Genomic DNA, 21,297 nt, shown 5'->3' on the forward strand with positions numbered 1-21,297 from the left:
GTGTCTGAGAACATCATGCACATCTGTGTTCTCTGAAGACACGCTTGTCTGACCATGTCTGGGTGGGACTGTTTCCTGTGTGTGGCTGATCAGGCCTGCCTGGGTCTCTGTTCTCTGCAGGGGAGGCCTGGGCTGTGGAGACATGTCTGCTGAGCCAGCAAGTCCTGTGTTCAGAGTTCTCCTGCAGAGCACTGTGTAGAAGTTTGCGTGGACCAGAATTTGCAAGTCTGTCTTACAGGCCAAGCTGTGCTGTGTGTGTGTCTCAGTGATGTGTTGTTTGACAACATCTGAGCGTGGGACTCTCCAAGGTCCCAGTGCTCTCCCACTTCTCCATCCCCCACGAAAGCGGCAGTGGTGGCCTCCCTTTTCCAGGAAGTCGTCCCACACCCTTCCCTAGTCTCCCACCCCACTTTCCAGCAGGAGGAACCCAGGCAGGAGGCCTCTGGAGACACACCATGTGACTGCAGCCTTCTGACCCTCATACCCTGAGCAGCTGCCGGCAGGCGGTGCGTGGAAGCCCAGCCTCAGAGGGAGGGGAACAGGGCTGGGTAGTGCAGGGGTGTGGCCTGCTCCTCACCTCCTGGCCTCCCTCCTCTGCTTTGAACACCTCCCAGACGCGTTCCCTGAACACTCACCACCAGTCCCTCCAATCCCTGCGAGCGAGCGCGGATGGAGAAACCCTCATTCAATGTCAAGGACACAGGCACAGAGAGGGTCGACGGTCACCCAGCTAGGGCTGGCTGTTGGTCCCCTCTCCCTACCCCCCAACCTCTCAGCCGAGACAAACAGGAAGGAAGTGAGTAAGAGGGCAGGCTGAGACCCCTCCCCCGGGGGCGCAGTGCCGCGAGCCCTGGCCCGGGATCTCACCTGCGGTCGTGGGTTCAGGGTCGAGCCCGAGCGCTGCCACCCGAGCTGAGCTGCAGATCCACAGGGTGCTCGCTCTGGGGCTGCCCGGGTTTTAAGAAGGTGGCAGCCGGCCGGCCCTGCCCGCGGGCCCCAGGCCAGCCCCAGGTGAGCCTAGGCGGAGAGGGCGGGTGCCTCCGCCTCCCCACCCCGAACCCGGAGCCGCCACCAAGAGCCGCCACGCCTCCCAGAGGCCGGCTTGGCGTCTGTGAAATGGACCCAGGACTCCAGAAGCTGCTCAAACCCATGCCTTGAGGTTGTGGCTTGGCCGAGAGGTCAGCTCCAGGACCCGATCGCCTCCTCCTCCTCCCGCACCTCCAGCCCCGACGCCAACTGGGAGTTGCCACCTGCCCAACGCACTCGGGGCGTCCACTGGCCCTCAGCCCCGGGTGGTAGCGCTGGAGGAGCCTCAACTCTGGTCTGAGCCAAGATCTAGGAAGGAGGCCTGACACCTTCAGCCGCGGGCTCCTGGACTTTAAAATGTGTGTGAAGGCTGGGGGTGTCGCTCCGAGGTAGAGCGCTGGCCTAGCATGCACGAGGCCCTGGATTCCATCCCCAGCACCAAACCAACAGAAGAGAGGGGAGAAGAGTCAATTTTTTCCTTAGAATTCCAAAAAGCATGAGTAACCCCAGAGCCCTAGAAAGGAGCTTAACTCCTTTCCCATCCGCCACCCTCCACCCAGGGGATAATGTATGGAAAAGTGAAAAATAGCGACTTTGCCATGGCAGACGCCTGGCAGATGCCACCTTAAGGAAATGATCCAGATGAAACGTCATAGTTATCTCTCATTGGTATCATGTGTCTTTCTGCTAATGTCTGAGGACACCTCCTGTCTGTGGTTTCTTTCAGAAACTCATAACCACAAGCTGTTGTTGAGAAAAATAAATAACAGACAAGCCCACATCGAAGAACAGTCAACAGAATACCTGACCAGTGCTCTACAAACACGTCCAGAGTTGTTGTCGACTGGAGGGGACCAAGGAGGCATGAGGACTGGATGAAGTGTGGGGTCCTGGACGGATTCTGTACAAGAAAGAGGACGTGTGGAAAACGGATGAAATCTGGAGAAAGCCTTGAGTTTTGTAAATAGCAACACAGCCAAGAAATGCGCTTCTCACTGGGGGGGGGGGTAATCCCAGTGGCTCAGGAAGCTGAGGCAGGAGGATGGGCAGCCTCAGTTCAAAAAGTTCAAAGCCAGCCTCAGCAACTTAGCAGGCGCTCAGTGAGACCCCCATCTCTAAATAAAATACAAAATAGGGCTGAGGATGTGGCTCAGTGGTCGAGTGCTCCTGAGTTCAATCTCTGGTACCCTTCCCTCCCAAAAAATGCATTTGTCTTCTTTTATTTTTTTGGTAAGAAATGAGGTCTTGACATGTCACCCAGGCTGGCCTTCAACTTCCAATTCAAATGATCCCTGTTCCTCACCAGAGCCACCTGCGAAGCTGGAATTACAGATGGGCACCACTATACCCTGGCTGAACATCTATTACTTTTTCTATGCCTGCATTTATCTTTAGAAAAATAGGATACTCTTGGTACTGTTTGATAACTGTTTAAAAATTTTAATTAATTAATTAATTAATTTCTTTAGTTTAATGATCTTCATTCGCTTTACTTTCAGATCTAGAATTGGGCGATGCTTCAGTCCATTAAGTAGATAAAGTGTTTCCTTATGACTTTTTCACTTAAGTTAGTGAAGCCAGAATTAGACAGGCAGTCAGTGTAGATGGGTAAATCAAGTCAAGTCCAATCAAGGAGGCCAATTTTGAGTGAGTCTGGGGTGTTGGAGACTGTTCCCTGGGGGATTAAAATGTTAATTCCTTCAGAGCCCTTTCTCCACCCTTAGCAAGAGCCTGCCCCTGCTCCAACCTGCTTCCAAGGTAACCTGTCGCAGGAATTTGCTCTCCCTACAGGAAGCCATAAGGTTGTTAATGTGCCCTGGGCTACTCACCCTGCTCTTCCCCCTTCAGCCCACCTGTTTCCCACTTTTGGTCCTCCCAGGGAGCATTCCTGGGCCTTGTCACGTATGCAGGAAGAAGGATGGAAGGATAAGGGGGAAAGGGCAGGAGAACAAAGGAAGCCAAGGACACAGAAAAGGGGCAGAACGCCTGGCTTCTGGGGATACCAGGATACCAGCTACGGCCCCCTTCTCCCTCGCGGGCGAAGTCTATGTTACCCCCTTTTAAATAAATCCTGCTTTATATGTGCTTGTCTCGGCGTGCCTCTCTAATGTTCAAACTTCAACATGTGGGGAAGCAGGAGTCCTCACCGATAACCGGCAGTATCATGTTTAAAGTTAAGTAGACCTAGGGGGCTGGGAGTGTGGCTCAATTGTAGAACATATTTAGTACCTGCAAAGCCCTAGTTTCAATCCCTGGCATCCTCCCCACCCTTAAATAAGTTAATTTAACGTATTTAAATAAATACGTTAAATTAACCATAATTTCTTCAGGGGAGGCATGTGATAAAACCTGTGGATCCTTGTATATTTCTCTGGTCCCCTCCAGTGTTCAGAAGAGGGTCTTCTCTCTGGATTCATCAGGAGAGACCCCCTTCTGCAGATTTTCTGTGGGGTTGGATTAGGATTTGGTTCAACGTCTCCTTCCCCCTCCACCCATTCCTTTTATTTAATTTTGTTATTATTATTTTTGTGTGTGTGGTGCTGGGGATTAAACCCAGGCCTTGTGCAGGTAAGGCAAGCACTCTACCAACTGAGCAGTATCCCCAGCCCCCACCCATGTCCTTTTTCCCAGGACCCATGTCAACCCCAGGTGACATCAATCCCAAGCTGGAGTTCCTCCTTGGGCTACACCAGCAGGTCCTCCTCCTAACTCTCCTTCCCTCCCTCCCCAACCCTTCCCTAATTTCCAGCCCCCTCCCTTTGTTCTGCTTCTCTGACCTCCACACCCTCCCAGGAACATCCCCAGCCCTCGGACCTCAAGGCCTTCACTCTTGTGGCTCTGGCTGACTGTAGGATTCTTCCTGACTCAGATACCTAGTGGCTTCCTGGCCCACTGTATTTCCCTCCCTTTAACTTATCTTTTGGGGTGTGCTGGGGATGGCATCCAGGGCCTCCTGCCTGCTAGGCAAAGGCTCTGCCTGGGACCTACACCCCCAGCCTGTCCCCAGCCCACAAGCTTATCATCATTCTATAGTTTTCTCTGAAGCAATTATCACTGCGGACAGACTGGTTTATCTTGTTTTCCATCTCTCTCCCCACAGTGTGAACTCAAAGGAACAAGAATGTTCTCTGTTTTTCTGGCATCTGCAATTGGAAGCCGGCACAGGTGGCCGCTCAGGAATCATTGGGGAAATGACAAGGGATGCCCTTTCAGGACACACTACTCTGTCCATCTTCCATCCAGCCTGGATAGGCAGGCTCTCCCCACCCTCCTGGATTGGATTCCATTGACTCATTTGTAAGTGGTGCCTTTTCTCTGTGTGTGTGTGGTTGCTTTTGTTTTTATTTTGGTGCTGGAGCTTGAACTTATGACCTCACCCATGCTAAGCTCCACCACCTAGCTGCATTCCCAGCCCCTAAGTGTCATCATTAGTAATCAGCTGGAACATAACTCTCCCATGATTCCTGGTTAGTTGGAGAGAGAGAGAGAGAGAGAGAGATCCATATCTGTATTTATACCCCTGTATCTTGGTACAAAAATTCAAGTACTCTAGTCAGTACACACTAAGAAGTGCTGGTACAATAGAAACCAAAGTAAAATGTGGTATTTGGGGCTGTATCTTTGAGGTAGATTGCATGTTCAGCATGGGTAAGTCCCTGAATTCAAGGCTTTGTTCCAATGAATCAATAAATTGAATGAGTGAATAAAGGTGGGTAAGCTTGGGCACTCCTCAGTGGACTTTCTGTTTCAGATTCTAGGTCCTCTGCTGTTATTTAGCTGTGTAACTGTGGGCCAGAAATTTTACCTCTCTGGGCCATACTTCATCTCTAACGTGGGAGATGTTAAAGTTGCTTAGTCAGAGTGTGTGGATCAAGTGATTAGCCACAGTGGAAGGATACACAACACTACCTTGCACATGGCCAGCAACACTCTAAGCCAGCTGTCACTGTTCATTATTATTTCTGCTATTATGTGTGTGAGTATGAGGTCAAGTGGTGGTAATTCGGATAAACTGAATATGTTTAAGAGACAGAAATGCAGGCTTGGGGTGGGGCTCAGTGGTAGAGCACTTGTCTAGAATGTGTAAAACCTTTGGTTTGACACCCAGCACTGCAAAAATAATTACTTTTTAAAATATTTTTTTTTTTTAGTTGTAGATGGACTCAATACCTTTAATTAATTAATTAATGAATTAATTTTATGTGGTGCTGAGGATCAAACCCAGTGCCTCAAACTTGCTAGGCAAGCACTCTACCACTGAGCCACAACCCAGCCCTAAATATTTTTTTTTTTTTAAAGAGAGAATGAGAGAGGAGAGAGAGAGAGAGAGAGAGAGAGAGAATTTTTAATATTTATTTTCTAGTTCTCGGTGGACACAACATCTTTGTTGGTATGTGGTGCTGAGGATCCCTAAATATTTTTTTAATTAAGAAAAAGGCCGAAATGATAGGTTGGGGACCAGCTCATTCCAGTCTTTCTTGAACTGTCTTGGTTTTATCACAGAAGGTTCACATTCTCGGAAACCCTTAAGTCCCAGATAAATTGGAACAGTTGGTTGCCCCAAGATAGTGAAGCACAGGGGTGGGGCTGGGGTTGTGACTCAGCGGTAGAGCGCTTGCCTAGCACAAGTGAGGCACCGAGCTCTATTCCTAGCACCACATTTAAAAAAATTAAATGAACAAAATAAAGGTATTAAAAAAAAAAAAAAAAAAGCTAGTGAGATACAACCATTGGTGAGAACTGTAGCAGGATCCCAGCATTTTATGATGAATAATTTCAAACATCCAGCAAAGTTGAAAGAATTACACAGTGAAACCCCTTCATATTCATCCCTGGATAATGCAATTACTATCTGAATATGTTTTGCTTTGGTATCACTCACCTTCACAGCTTGGTGTGTTTGGAATCCACCCCTGAGGAGGAGGTACAGGGAGAGGAAATGCTTTGGGGGAAGTGAACCAACCCCTGTGTGGATGCACTAGGCATGAGGGCGTCCTGCTGTTCAGGTGGGGAGACAGGCTTTCTTGTGGGAGGCTCAGGACAGAGACCTGTGTTAGCCGGTTTTCCGTTACTCTCATGGATACCTAAAACAATCAACTTACAGAGAGGAAAGGTTTATTTTGGTTCACAGTTCTGGAGGTGCTAGTCCATGACAGGTTGGCCCTGTCGCTTTGGATCTGTGGAGAAGCAGCACATCATGGCAGGAGCATGTGGTGGATCAAAAAAGCCACAGGAAGAGAATGGGACCCCCAGTCCTCTGTGACAGCACTAATGAAGGACCCTCAACCTCCTACTAGGGCCCACCTCTTAAAGTTTCTACCACCTCCAAGTAGTGCCAGGCTCGGGCCCAGACTTTTAACACTGGGCCTTTGGAGGACATTCCAAACCCTAAGTATAGCCAGTCCCTAGCATTTTATTTTGCTTATTTATATTTTATTTGCTTATTTATAATTGCTTATTTATATTTTTGCTTATTTATATTTTATATTGCTGATTTATATCTTATATTTTACTTATTTATATTTTGGCTCTAGGGATAGAATCGAGGGCTTCACACAAGATATAAAAGTGATCTATCCATGACCTACATCCCCGGTCCTTTTTGTAAACTTTAAGACAAGATCTTGCTAAGTTTCCCAGGCTGGCCTCAAACTTATAACCCTTCTGCCTTAGCTTCCCAAGTAGCTAGCTCCTGGCATTTTACTATGAAGGATTTTCAAACACAGCAAATTTGGGGACGTTATATAGAGGACACTCCTATATACTGACCCCCGGATGATGCAATTAATGTTTGGAGCATGTTTGCTTTTATATCTATTTATCTCTATGTATGGATTCATCCATCTTAATCCTTGTCTTTTTTTTTTTTTTTTTTTTGCAGTGCTGTGTCCCAATAACTCAGAGCCTCATGTATCCTTGGTAATTCTATGCAATTTCTATGCACTTTAATATTAGTTGCATAAATTTGTACGTTTCCTTCCTAACACTTCAGTGCTCTCATTACTAGCTAGAGTTCACTATTTGTTCATAGTCCCTCTCCTCAACCATGTAAAATTTACATACAATGATTCACCGAAATCTACGGGTACATTGATAAATATCAGCTGCAATATAAGCTGGACTTCAAAGCCACTTCCCTGGGATTACTCATTGAATATATCCCATGATATATTGAATATGTCTCATGTATATATGAAATATACATGTTAATAAACTGTTTAGCCAGGTGCTAAACAGTTTATAATGCAACCATTAAATAAATAACTTATTCACTCCCCAATTAGATTTAAAACAACAACAACAAAATATAATACAATATAAAAATAACAGGAAATGTAAGGTCTTGAAAAATAACTTTTTCCTCAACTCTTCTAAGTTCTTAGCTGAAATGGATCTCTCTCTCTCTCTCTCTCTCTCACACACACACACACATACACACACATTAACAAAAGAAAATGAAACAGTTTATTTATTTTCATTTTTTTGGTGAGGGGCACTGGGGATTGAACTCAGGGGCACTCAAACACTGAGCCACATCCCAAGCCCAATTTTGTATTTTATTTAGAGGCAGGGTCTCACTGAGTTGCTTAACATCTTGCTGTTGCTGAGGCTGGCTTTGAGCTTGCGATCCTCCTCCCTCAGCCTCCTGAGCCCCTGGGTTTACATGCGTGGGCTACCACACCTGGCTAAACAGTTTATTGACATGTGTAGTTCATATATACATGGGACACATTCAATGAGTAATCTCAAAGAAGTGGCTTTGAAGTCCAGCTTATATTGCATGTTCAACAGGAATAGTAAATTTTTAGAGAGCTGATAGAACCAGGGGATGGCAACTTCTGGGAAATCACATAAATAGCAGATAGAGGCTAGTTACTAAAGCTCACGTTCCCGTGGTTCCAGGTCCAGAGCTATAGTGTCTAATGTCATCTTCAGTGTCTCAAAGGGTAACCCATAGGTGTGACATAGGATGGGCCAACTGGCATCTACAATTATGCCACTGTTTTGCTGGAGGACCTCCTGAGCTTACAGGGGGTATCAGAATGGAGTGTCCCCCTCCCCATTTTTTTTTTTCCAAAAGGGTCCACAGAAGGAAAGATGTTCAGGGACATTTGAAAGAAATCTTTGCTGTCCCATAGTCTTCATTCCATCATAATAGGAAAGAATGAATTCTATTTCCTTTCTTTCTTTTTTTTATTTTAATCTGGAGTTTGAACTAGGGACAGTTTATATCCCCAGTCCTTTTTAAACACTGTGGCTCAGTGGTTAAGTATCTCTGGATTCAATCCCCAGTACCACCTTCCCAAACTGGGAGTGCCTACCACTTAGTACATACTTTAAAAAGGTTCACTTTAAATAATTTTTTTTCTGTGCTGGTGATGGATCCCAGGGTCTAAGCCATGAGTTCCATCCTCAACCCCTCCATATTTACTATTACCTGGTTGTAATCGTCAAAGGAGTTATAGTTGTTGGGAGAAGAAATAAAGAGGTACTATGGCTTGGATAAGTGTCCCCCAGGCCCGTGGGTTAAAGACTAGGTCCCTAACCCATAGTGCCACTGGGAGGTGGCGGAGCCTTTGAGAGCAGGAGCCTAGTTGGAGGTCAGCTGATCAGTGGGGACATGCCCTGGAAGGGGAGATGATGACCACATCCCTTCCTCTTTCTCCTCCTACTATGAGGTGGCAGTCTGCTGTAGCCTGCTCTCCCTGCCCTGATGTGCAACATTGCTCCAGGGCCAACCGCCTGAGCATAACCACCAAACTCCAAGACCTTGAGCCGAAATAACCTTTCCTCTTTTTAAGTTGCCTTGGGTATCTGTTACAGTAACAGAAAGTTGACTGACACAGGGACAAGAGTAAAAATGTTAAACATGGCCAAGAGAGCAACTTTAAGGCCAGGACCACATAGAAGGCAGGGAGGGATGGAGGAAGAAGATGGCTGAAAACAAAATCTTGATCCATCTGCACAGAAAATCAGCAAATGAGAGTTCCATTCACCATTGGGTGGATCAAGGAAGAGGAGCTGTTCAGAACCCAGGAGAGTCGTAAAGGGAGAAAACCAAAGAATCCATAGATGCTCACTTTAAAAAAAAAAAAGTTTTTAAGTTGTCAATGGACCTTTATTTAATTTATTTATATGTGGTGCTGAGAATTGAACCCAGTGCCTCACACATGCCAGGCAAGTGCACTACCACTGAACCCCAGCTGCAGCCCCAGCCCCAGATGCTTGTCTTTTATGACACATTTTATCAGTCTTTTCTCTGCTGCAAACACCTGAGGCTACATAGTTTACAAAGAAAAGAGTTTGTTTGGGTGCAGTGGTACATACCTGTACTCTGAGTGCCTTGGGATGTTGAGGCAGGAGAATTGCAAGTTTGAGGCCAGCCTGGGCCATTTAGTGAGACCCTGACTCAACATAAAAAAAGGCGCGGGGGTGGGGGGGGTGGAGACTAGGGCTGTGGCTCAGTGGTAGAGCGCTTGCCTCACATGGGTGAGGCCCTGGGTTCAATCCTCAGCATCACATCTAAATAAAAAACAAATAAAATAAAGGTATGTGTCCATCTACAACTAATATATACATACAATTATATATATATATTTTAAAGGATTGGGATGTAGCTCAATGGTTGACCACCCCTGAGTTTAATCCCAGTACTGGGGGAGGGGTGCTTATTTAGCTTGTTCTTTTGGACATTTGGATGCTAAAAGTCCTCTGGTGGCCCCATTTGTGCAGCCTCTGATGAGGACCTTTGTGGCTCAGCACATGGTGGGGAAGCAGAAGGGAAACGTCTGCTTGGGAAGAAAACAACTGCACGGGTAGTGCCACTTCATAACGACTCATTCTTGCAAGAACTAAATCACTCGAGACTAGCATTCATCCCTTCCAAGGGTGAGGCCACCAGGACCCAACCACCTCCCACAAGGTCCCACCTATTAAAGTTTCTGCCACCTAACTTCCCCACCCTGGGGACCAAACTTCCAGCAGAGAAGACTTTAGGGGACACATTCAAGCTCTATTCAAACTGTAGCACACACCCTGCACAGATCTGGCTTTAAGATCATGTGCACATGAATTTGCACTTAAAAACCATAAGTTAAACAATTTATTTGAAGTTAATTTTATAAACATTGAAAACATTCTGACACATGATCCACTTGGTTGAACCTCAAGGGCATTATGCTCAGCAAAATAAGTCAGATGTAAAAGGACAAACAGTGTAGGATTCCACTTATTTGAGATCCCTAAAGTAGTCAAATTCATAGAAAATGGAGTGGAAGGTACCCAGGGTGGGTGAGGGAGAGGGAGCATTTAATGGGGACCGATCATCAGTTTAGGAATATGAAAAAGCCCCGGAGCCGATGATGGTGATATTTGCACAACAGTGTGAGTGTGCTTCATGCTACTGAACTGTATGCTTCAAAATGATGAAGATGGCAATGTTTTTGTGATACGTATTTTATCACAATTAGAACTTTAAAATACAGAAAAGTACAGAGAATAAACCCTAAAACATGCCACTGTACCCACCATATGAAAAATAAAATGTACATTTGGTCATAATTATTTCACATACACATCCCCCTCCCCTCACTCCCCCCTCCCCCTCCTCTCACTCCCCCCTTCCCCTCCTTCCCCCCTTCCCCTGCCCTCTCCTCACAGTACTGGGTATAACCCAGCGCCCCACACTGCTAGGCAAGCCCTCTACCACTGAACCACACCCCTCACCCCTTTTTATTTTTTGAGACAGGGTCTTGTTAAGTTGCCCTGGCTGGCCTCAGACTTGGGATCCTCCTGCCTCAGCCTACTGAGTTGCTGGGATTACAGGTATGTGCCACCATGCCCAGTTAACATTTTCTTTTTCTCTTTTTGGAGGTACCGGGGAATCAAACCCAGGGCCTGGCACATGCTAGGTAAGCACTCTCCTACCATTGAGCTACATTCCCAGCCCCACACATTTTCTTTTCTTTTTCTTTTTTGGTACTAGAAATTGAACCCAGGGGTGCTTAACCGCTGAGCCACATCCCCAGCCCTTTTTATTTTAGTTTTGAGACAGGGTCTCAGTAAGTTGCTTAGGGCCTTGCTGAGTTGCTGAGTTTGGCCTTGAACTTGTGATCTTCCTTCCTCAGCCTCCCAAGCTGCTGGGATTACAGGCCTGCATCACCCTTCATGGCCACTTACTAGAAAATCAAGAGAAGTAAAGTTGAAGCCTCATCCCCACCCATGATTTCAGCTCAAGAAAATCCTATGTTTTGTATCCTATTCCTGTCCTCTAATTGCTTCTCTCTCATTGGAAGGAACAAATACTACCAGATATTTATGTCTATAAAAGACTGACAACTTTAAATAGAAAAGTATCTGATAATTAGGTGGAGCTTGGAGTAGCAGCAGAATATTTAAGAGAACTTAAGTTCCTGCTCATTGAAATATAATCCTCTTGCTGAGGTATTAAGAGGTGGGGCAGCTGGCACTATTAAGAGGCGATGGTCATCTAGGCTCTGACCTCACCAGTGGGAGAATCCACTAGTTAATGAGCAGTGGGTTCCTGCAGGATGGCCTTTATTGCTGGAGCACTTGCTCTGTCTCTCCAGGTGACGTCCCTGCCATATCATGATCCAGCAGGTAGCTCCTCCCCAGATACCAGGCAGAGGCCAGGTCCAAGCTTTTAGGCTTGCAAAACCATGAGCTAAATAAGTCTGGTTTCTTCATAAATTACACAATCTGATATTCCGTTATAGCAACAGATAATATTTATTAATTTAGTCCAGTGTGGGGTTTGAATCCAGGATATTAGGCAAGTGCTCTACCCATGAGCTACACCCCCAGTCCCTCCTCTTATTTATTGAACCCCTGCCCCATACTGGGGATTGGACACGGGGCCTCCTGCTTGCTAGGCAAGTGCTCTATCTCTGACCTACATCCCCTGTTCTCCTTATTTATATGTTTACATTTTAGATTTGCCCTGGATGTCATGGACTTCAGAAGGATTTGCTGGGTGGAGACATTTCAAAAGGTTCAAATGTAAAATGGGTCCCACTGATAAATGTAAATTGTTTAAATGACTTCAATTCAATAAATGTGTAAATGGACTAAAAAATGTAACCAACGGCCTCTTGCAAAGAATCCAGCAGCTATGGAAGTAACAAGATGATGGTGATTGTAATTGTAACTGAAAGCTTAAGGGAGATTTTATTTCTAAAGGTGTAAGTAACTCAAATGCACTTCACACTTACACAGTAACCATCATAAGGGTGGGATCTTCTGGGACTAATAGCTGGAGCAGAGTGAGCAAGGAGGTAGGGAGGAGAGATGACCACAGGGAGAGAAGGAAGGAGGGGGTGTTTGGGGCAGATCATGTGGCCTTCGGGATATTTGATGAGTGAGTGAGGTGGGGGCCCTGGAGGGTTCTGAGCAGAGGAGGGATGATTTGAGTGGAGTTTTGCATAGTGTCCCTTAGGTGTTGGGGTGCATGGACTAGCCATTGGACAGGTTGGGTGTCAGCCAAAGGTTTGGGCCAGGTTCTGGTATCTGGGGACACCTTGCTGGGCCCAGCAGCTCCTGTGTTTTCTGCAGATGTCTTGACCTGCCACTGCCTCTGTGTGGCACAGCCTGAGGTGTAGCAATGTCCTACAGACCTGCTATTTTGTTGGAATGAAGGGCAGAACTCCTTCCAGCCCCCTTGGTGCTAGGCCTGAGTCGGGTGTAGAGGATCCTATGATGGATCAGAGACTGCCTCAGAGAAACTCCAGAGACGGACTGCGAGAGAGATGTGCCCAGAGGCAGGAGGATGGCAAGTTTGAGGCTAGTCCAGGCAACTTAATCAGACCCTGTCTCAAAATAAAAAGAGCACAGGATGCACCTCAGTCGCGGGATGCTTGCCTAGCATGCACAAGATCCTGGGTTCAGTCTCCGGGACTATGAATAAACAAACAAATGGCAATGCTGTAGTTGGGATATCTTGAATGTCTCCTAAGGCCCGGGTATTGAGGGCTTGTAACCCCATGGTTCTATTGGGAGGTGGCGGACCCTTTAGGAGGTGGGGACTAGTGGAAGGAAGTTAGGTCATTGGAGGTGTGCTCTTGAAGGGACCCCAGCACCCCTCTTCCTTTCTTTGCTTCCCAGCAGCCATGAGGCAGTAGCTTCCTCCATCGGGGACACCTGCCATGATGTGCTGCCTTGCCACGGGTCCCAAAGTAACAGACCAACAGACTATGGACTGAAACCTCTGAAGCTGCAAGACAAAATAACCTTTCCTCTTAACAAATTGATTATCTCAGGTATTTTATCACAGTGACAGAAAGTTGACTAACCCAGGCACGAATCCCATCCTGAGGGTCCCACCATCTCACATCATCTAACCCTGGGGCTTTGATATATGAATATTCAGGGGAAGTGAACATTCAGTTCATAACAGTCTCCCTTCTGACCTTGTTCAGATTTCACCAGGTTTATGTGCACTCATTTGTGTGTGTGTGTGTGTGTGTGTGTGTGTCTACACTCATGTGTGTGCATGTAGGTGTGGGGGGTTCTTTAGTTCTCTGCAGTTTTATCACCTGACTAGGTTCTGGTGGGCAGTAACCCAATGAGGATACACAGGAATTTCACTGTCATAAGCCCTCATACTGTCCTTCCACAACCATAGTCATTTTCCCCCAGCCTACTCCGGACAACCACACATTTGTTTTCCATGTCTATAATTTTGTCATTTAAAGAATATCTAGGACTGGAGATGTGGCTCAAGTGGTAGCGCGCTCGCCTGGCATGCGTGCAACCCGGGTTCGATCCTCAGCACCACATACCAACAAAGATGTTGTGTCTGCTGAGAACTAAAAAATAAATATTAAAAATTCTCTCTCTCTCTCTCTCTCTCTCCTTTCTCACTCTCTCTTTAAAAAAAATTTTGGAAAAAAAAAAAAGAATATTTAATGTGGTGCTGGGGATAAAACCCAGAGCCTCATGCATACTGGTAAAGCACTCTCCCACTGAGCTACCTCCCCAGTCCCTCAAAATAAATACTCCATTGAATTATGATTTGTGATTGTTTTTTCCCTTATTATGAAAATATAATAAACTTCCTTAGTAATTACTTTAACAGAGTGAAGTTCCTAATTTTTTACATATATTTTGATGCTGAGGATTGACTCCAAGTCCTATGCATGCTAAACTCATGCCCTGCCACTCACTTACTGACCTATACCCTGGCCCAAAGTTCCTTTTTTTTTTTTTTTTTTTGGTATTGGGAATTGAACCCAGTGGCACTTAACCACTGAGCCACATCCGCAGCCATTTTTTGTATAATATTTAGAGACAGGGTCTCACTGAGGGCCTCGCTAGGTTGCTGAGGCTGGCTTTGAACTCATGATCCTTCTGCCTCAGCCTCTTGAGCTGCTGGGATTACAGGAGTGCGCCAACGCGCCCATGATATTTCTGCATCCCTTTTCCATTCCATTGATGTGTTTGTCTATCTGTGTGCCAAAACCAATTAGTTTGATTATTATGGCTTTTAAATAAGAATTTAGGCATTATTAAGTCTTCCAAAATTGATTTTTTTTCCCCCTTCACTATGTTGAAGATTGAATCCAGGGTCTCATACATGCTGGGCAAGTGCTTTACCACTGAACTTTGCCCCAGCACCTAGGTTTTTTTTTTTTTTTTTTTTTTTCGTTTACTGCCAGATTTGTTTAGCTATACCAGGTAACTTGCATTTCCATATTATTATTATTATTATTATTATTATTTTAGTTGAAGATGTACACATACCTTTATTTATTTATTTATGTTTATGTGATGTTAAGAATCAAACTGAGTGCCTCAAGTATGCTAGGCAAGAACTCTGCCACTGAGCCACAACCTCAGTCCCTCCATATTAATTTTAATACCCCATAACTTTTTCTTATTATTGTTTAACAGAATCAATGATCTCTCTCTCTCTCTCTCTCTCTCTCTCTCTCTCTCTCTCTCTCTCTCTCTCTCTTTAACTTCTTTTTTCTTTTGGTGCCAGGGATTGAACTCAGGGGCACTCAACCTCTGAGCCACATCCCCAGCCCTATTTTGTATTTTATTTAGAGACAGGGGCTCAATGAGTTGCTTAGCACCTCACCATTGCTGAGGCTGGCTCTGAACTCATGATCCTCCTGTCTCAGCCTCCTGCTGGGATTATAGGCGTGTACCACTGTGCCCCGCAACTTTTCTTTTTCTTAACATTTTGAAGATTTTTTGCATGTTTTTTTTTGTATATATATATTAATCCACCATTTTTCAGAGGCAATGACCTTTTAAAAATATTTAAACAACATTGAAATGCCTTTCATATTTACCCATCTTTATAATGTTTGGTACTTCCTTTGTGTATATCCAGATTTCCATATGGTATCATTTTCCTTCTGCCTCAGGCATACCTTGGATTTTTTTTATAGAGCAAGTATACTGATTACAAATTCTTTCACTATATCTAGACAAACTATTTATTTTCCCTTCATTGGAAAACATATTATTTGTTGAGCATAGGATTCTTGCTTAATGTACCTGTTCATTCCATTCTTTAAGTTGCTGTTCCACTGTCTCATGGCTCACATTGTTTCTGGTGAGAAGTATGAAGTTAATTTTTGGTTTTCTGTGGTTAACCTGCCTTATATCTCTGGTTAATTCAAGGAATTTTTCTATATCCCTGGGTAAGCAATTTGATGATGCTGTGCTTGGTATATATTTTTTTCATAATCTCGTACTTGCAGTTTGTTAAGCTTTTTGGAACTCCATATTTATGTTTTTAATCTAATTAGGATTTGTGTGTGTCTTTGTGTGTGTGTGTATGTATGTATGTGTGTGTACATGTATGTGTGTTCATACTGGAGGGGTGTAACCAGGTCATTGTGTGTTCTAGGCAAGTGTTTCTACCACTAAGCTCCCTATTCAACCCCTAATTTAAAAAATTTGAAGCAATTATTTGTTCAAACTTTTCTGTCCTTCCTGCTTCCCCTTTTAAGGAATCCAAGTGTTAACATATTATAATAGATATATTTGTTCCATTATATAGCATGTTGATGTTATCTTCATTTTTTCCATCACTTTTAAATTCTTGATAGTTTATATTGCCACATGTCTGTCTCTCTCTCTGTCTCTCTGTCTCTCTCTCTCTCTCCTGAGGATTAAACCCAGGAGCACTTTACCACTGAGTTACAACCCCAACCATTAAAAAAATATATATTTTGGGACAGAGTCTGGCAAAATTGCTGAGAATCTGGCTAAGGTGCTGTGGCTGACCTTGAACTTGCCATCCTGGTGCTCAGCCTCCAGAGTCTGGGATTACAAGTGTGTGCCACTATGCTCAGCCTAACTCATTTTTTCAACTGTAATGTCTGATTTAATGTTTATTTTTGTTTAACATAATGCATAACATAAAATTTGTCATTTCAACCATGTTACACGTGGAATTTAATAGCAATAAGTACACTCACAATATGGTGCAGTCATTACTGCTATGTGTTTCCACAATTTTTTTTTTTACCTTTTTAAAATTTGTTTGTTTTAGGTATCAGGGATTGAACCCAGGGTGCTTACCCACTGAGCAACATCCTCAGCTTTTTAAATTTCTTATTTAGAGACAGGTTTCACTAAGTTGTTGAGGGCCCAAGTTGCTGAGGCAGGCCTTGGACTTTTGATCCTCCTGCCTCAGCCTCCTGATGTGCTGAAATTACAGGCATGTGCAACAGTGCCCAGATTTTACACCAATCTCATCAGAAACTCTGGCCCCATTAAATAATAACTTCTAGCTGGTCTTGATGGTGCACACCTGTACTCTCAGCTACTAGGGAAACTGAAGCAGGAGAATTACTTGAGCAAGATCAAGAGAAGTACATAGCAAGATCCCAACCCAAACAAACAACAATAACAAAAATAAACAATTAAGCTACATTCTACTTTCTCTCTCTCTCTCTCTCTCTCTCTCTCTCTCTCTCTCTTTTTCATTGCTAGAGATGGAACCCAGGGCCCCTGCTTTGCCATTGAGGGTTACCCTTGGCCCCTCTACTTTTTCTCTCTGTGAGCTTTCTAAGTACTTCATGCAAGTGGAAGCATATAATATCTGTCCTGTGTTTGGCTTATTACGCCTGGCATAATGTTTTCAAAGCTCATCTGCATTGTAACTTTGATCATTACTTCCTTCTTTTTAGGGCTGGTTGATATTACATTGTGTGAATGTTCCATAGTTTGTTCCTAAGTTGATGGATGCTTGGGTGGTTTCCGCTACAGTCCTTTGGCTATTGAGAAAACCACAGATAGGAAAACTGGTGGATATGTATCTGTTTAAGTCCTTGATTTTAGTATGGTTTGATACATATTGTATCATTTGTATGCATATGTGTATGTGCACATATATACATACTGTGTAGGAGGGGAGAGGCTATGTCATTGGGTAATTGTATGTTCATGCTTACCAGCAATGCCCAAGAGTTCCAATTTCTACAAATCCTCATGATCACTGGTTATTTTATTTAAAACAACAACAACAAACAGGACTGGGTTGTGGCTCAGTGGTAGAGCGCTTGCCTAGCATGTGTGAGGCTCTGGATTTTTATTTTTTATTTTGAGACAAGAGTCTGGCTAAGTTGCTGAGGCTGACCTAGAACTTGTGATCCTTCTGCTTTATAGTATCATGAGTCACTGTAATCACAGGTTCATGTTATCCTGACTGCTTGTTTTTCCTTCTTCTTTTCTTTGTTTCTTTTTTACACAATACCATTTATTTATTTAATGTGGTGCTTAGGATCAAACCCAGTGCCTCCCATGAACACTTGCCTAAGTGTTCTACAACTGAGCTACAATCCTAGCTCTTCTTTCTTTTTTTGAAACAGGGTCTTGCTGGGTTGCCCAAGTGACCTTACTCCAACTTTATGTGTAGGTTTTTTTCAGTTACTTTTCAGAATTAGGGATAAACAATGAAAATTCACAGGGCTTATTGCTTTTTTAATTACCTAGGATTATTATTTGTTTGTTTATTTATTTATTTATTTATTTATTTATTTATTTAGTGCCAGGGTTGAACCCAGAGACACTTTACCATTGAGCCAAATCTCCAAATCCCCTTTTTTATTTTTTATTTCGAGACAGGGTCTTATTAAGTTGTTTAAAGCCTAGGCTAAGTTGCTGAGGCTGGCCTCAGACTGGAGAGCCTCCTGCCTCAGCCTCCTAAATTGCTGGGATTAGAGGTATGCGTCACACGCCCAGCTAACAACCTATAAAAAGTTAAATAATATAAATGGAATTAAACTGAATGGTGGTATTACCTTTATTTCTACCAACTGGTTTTCCCTTAATTAAAGAAGTCCTCCAGAAACTGCTTTGAGCCACTTTCTAGAAAGGGAAAGTCAGTTTGCGCCCTCTTGTGGTGAGGATAGCAGTGGCATCCATACCTCCCTTAAGTATGCAGACTTCTCAAGGTTCTGCTGAGACGACCCCTCCATCCCGCCTCACAGCGCCCCACCGGCCCCACCCCCGGGAATTTCCATCAGGTAAAGGTCAGTGTAGAATATGCTCTGTGTATCCTCAATAAGCAGGTTCTGTGACAAATTAAAGGGAACAGAATCAAATAAAAGAGATGTGGTCCTCATCCAAGATATCGTATTTTATCCTAGATGACAGTTTTGAATGAATAATTTAAATTGGGAGACAGGAGAGAGCGTCAGATGGGTTCAACCCGGGGATAGTAGAGTGCAGGAAAGGAAAACTTCATACAGTCTAGCATTCAGTTACAAAACTGACTCCATGGGTCAGTCAGTGGTGTGGATGTGGGATGGAGAGGGGGTTTCAACTGATAAACTGGAGGCTGGAGATGTAGTTCTGTGGTAGAGGGCTTCCTTGGCATGCATGAGCCCTAGGGTTGATCCCCAGCACGCGCGCGCGCACACACACACACACACACACACACAGAGAGAGAGAGAGAGAGAGAGAGATAGAGAGGTGTGTGTGTGGGGTAAACTGAACATGTAAATCCTCAGACAGAGACCCCAGATGGCAACCATCCACTGTGAAGTTCAGGGAAGAGAAAAGGGAAAGTTCACATTTTTTTTTTGTTTTAGCTCTTTTCCACAATAATTTCTTAATGTGGAAATAATAGTTTGCCAGCATATTTTTTTCTCAAAGAAATAATTTTTATTTGCCAGTTTTTTAATCAACATAAAATACGTTAGAAATTTCCTCTTTTGTACATAAACAGAAGGAAAACAGGAGTTCTGCAGACTTCTTTTTTTAATATTTATTTTTTAGTTGTAGTTGGACACAATATCTTTACTTATTTTATTTTTTTTTATGTGGTGCTGAGGTTTGAACCCAGGGCCTTGCACGTGCCAGGCAAGCACTGAGCCCCAGACCCAGCCCCCAGCAGACTTCTTATTCAATACAATTGAAGGTTTTTGTCTCATTTAACTAATGGAATATTGGTATTGGAGCAGGTGAATAACTTATAGAGAGGGGAGCATCGGCCTGTGGCCAGTGACTCCAAACTGAGGCCAAGCCTGAGCCTGCAGAGGAGGGCAATGAAGTTTCTCTTGGTGCGTCCTGGGCAGGCGCCCTCTCCTGGATGTGGTCTCCAGCTGCTTAGAATAGTTAATAGAAGCAACTTAAGAGCTCTGGGAGACAGGGAACCCACATGCAGATGTAGTTGGGGGTGTGTGTGCCTGTCCTTTCTGAGGCTGTGGTTCTGGTTGCATGGGACTGTTTTCTGATAAGTATTTTGGTTGTGGCTTACAGAGTTACTGGAGTTACTTTCACAATTATACCCTGTGAAGGTCAGGTTTAGAGACTCAGTCTCCTGGAAAAAGAGTTTATGATTTTGACAGTTTATTTAGGGCAGAACTCCAATGTGATTCCAAATGGGTGTCCCTCTGGAGAATATTAAGGTATCAAGAAAGGGAGAGTTTCCACACTATAAGGAGGGGACAGCAGCACATGGTGAGCTCCCAGAGTTAAATCTTTAGATGTCCTGCTTCAGAACCAGGGAGTGATCCACAATGGGCTCCATTTCAGCAGAATCTGCTCCCAAGACTACATTATGATAACCTCTGAATGTGGGGTTTCTTTGTGAACTGTGGGTGAAACAGGATGCTTACCTGAACTACATGAAATGTTTACTTTTCTCTCTTTTCAATTCCTTTATAGAATATTGAAGCCATATAATTCCAGTTTTTCCATGCCTTTCATGTGTTTGTTCTCTCCTTAGAGTGTTTTCATTTTCCTGGATGAAAATGAGTAGTTTGCAAGATAAAATTTCAGGAAGCTTTGGTCATGCTTTTGATAACATCAACCTCATATCACATTCCTAACCTTTGCAGGACATCAAGCTATTCCTCCTGTTGTAGTCTGGTCTGACCTGGCCTGAGATCCTCTCCTCCTGTGAGGCCAGGGGATTGCTTCATCGGACGCTGAGTCTGGAATTCCCTGAGCCCATTGTGACCCATTGTGAGTCTAGTAGGAAAAAGGGGAGGGCTGGGGTTGTGGCTCAGCTGTAGAGCGCTCCCCTAGCACGTGCGAGGCGCTGGGTTCGATCCTCAGCACCACATAAAAATAAATAAATAAAATAAAGGTATTGTGTCCATTTACAACTAAAATAAATTTTTAAAAAGGCGGCGGGGGCGGGGAAGCTTCATGAATACAGGTAAGATGTCAGTGTCTGGGCTGGGGTTGGGGCTCAGTGGTAGAGCGCTTGCCTAGCACAGGTGAGGCACTGGGTGCGATCCTCAGCACCACATAGTGTGTGTGTGTGTGTGTGTGTGTGTGTATCTACCATTTAAAAAAAGAGATCTATAAAAAAGATGCCAGTGTCTTCTCTGGAAAGCCAAGAGTTAAGTTCTCCCGAAATGCAAATATTCACCTACTTTGCCTCCCTTCATCAGGCAAGGTTCTGGGGAGAAGAGAAAACCCAGTCTGAGAAAGGATGGAGGCTAGGACCTGTCATTCCCGCTCCGCTGGCCTCTTCTTTCAATATTCGGGGGCGGGGCCTGAACCGTATCCAATCAGGAGCGCAGGGGTGGGCTGCGGGCTGTCCAATCCGGTGGCGCGACCCCGCTGCGCCCGCGGGTGTTCAACATTCTCGCGGGATCTTATTTCTCGCACCCCCCAGCTCCTCTGCGGTTTGGCTTCCCTGCTACGGGGGGCGGGTCGCTCTGCTGCTCCGGCACCGAGCTGTACGCCGGTTGCGGGAGCCGTGGGGAGAACCCAGGAGCTCTCGGAAGCGGGGAAATGGTGAGTGAGGGGCGGGGCGTTCTGAGATGGGGCTGAGGC

At 44.7% G+C, this 21,297-nt stretch overlaps 2 protein-coding genes and 2 long non-coding RNA genes across 8 annotated transcripts in view; 3 read left to right on the forward strand and 1 right to left on the reverse strand.

Annotated features, from left to right (window-relative positions):
- Acp5 (acid phosphatase 5, tartrate resistant) overlaps positions 1-21,297 on the reverse strand; it is a 43,121-nt gene that overhangs the window by 2,632 nt on the left and 19,192 nt on the right. The window contains exon 2 of one of the 5 annotated variants that reach the window (XM_005336184.5): positions 1,831-1,927. The gene's annotated coding sequence lies outside the window, so the exon portion shown is untranslated. Of the gene's footprint in view, positions 1-635; positions 771-867; positions 1,080-1,830; positions 1,928-21,297 lie in introns of those variants that run through there. The other 4 variants (XM_021733889.3, XM_040290420.2, XM_078036680.1 and 1 more) reach the window with 4 other exon arrangements.
- Positions 657-3,107, forward strand: LOC144373656 (uncharacterized). The gene is made up of 2 exons (XR_013433252.1): positions 657-796; positions 1,754-3,107. It is a non-coding gene; the product is annotated as an uncharacterized LOC144373656 (long non-coding RNA).
- On the forward strand, positions 10,900-12,121 carry LOC144373564 (uncharacterized). Its single transcript, XR_013433189.1, has 2 exons — positions 10,900-10,937; positions 11,980-12,121. It is a non-coding gene; the product is annotated as an uncharacterized LOC144373564 (long non-coding RNA).
- The window catches only part of LOC101958989 (uncharacterized), a 32,445-nt gene continuing 32,251 nt past the window's right edge, over positions 21,104-21,297 (forward strand). The window contains exon 1 of the mRNA XM_040290417.2: positions 21,104-21,258. Within this exon, the coding sequence (XP_040146351.1) occupies positions 21,256-21,258 (3 nt within the window). The 5' untranslated portion in view covers positions 21,104-21,255. The remainder of the gene's footprint in view (positions 21,259-21,297) is intronic.

The sequence above is a fragment of the Ictidomys tridecemlineatus genome, chromosome 2 (assembly GCF_052094955.1).
Source record: "Ictidomys tridecemlineatus isolate mIctTri1 chromosome 2, mIctTri1.hap1, whole genome shotgun sequence".
In the NCBI taxonomy this organism is placed as follows: Eukaryota; Metazoa; Chordata; class Mammalia; order Rodentia; family Sciuridae; genus Ictidomys; species Ictidomys tridecemlineatus.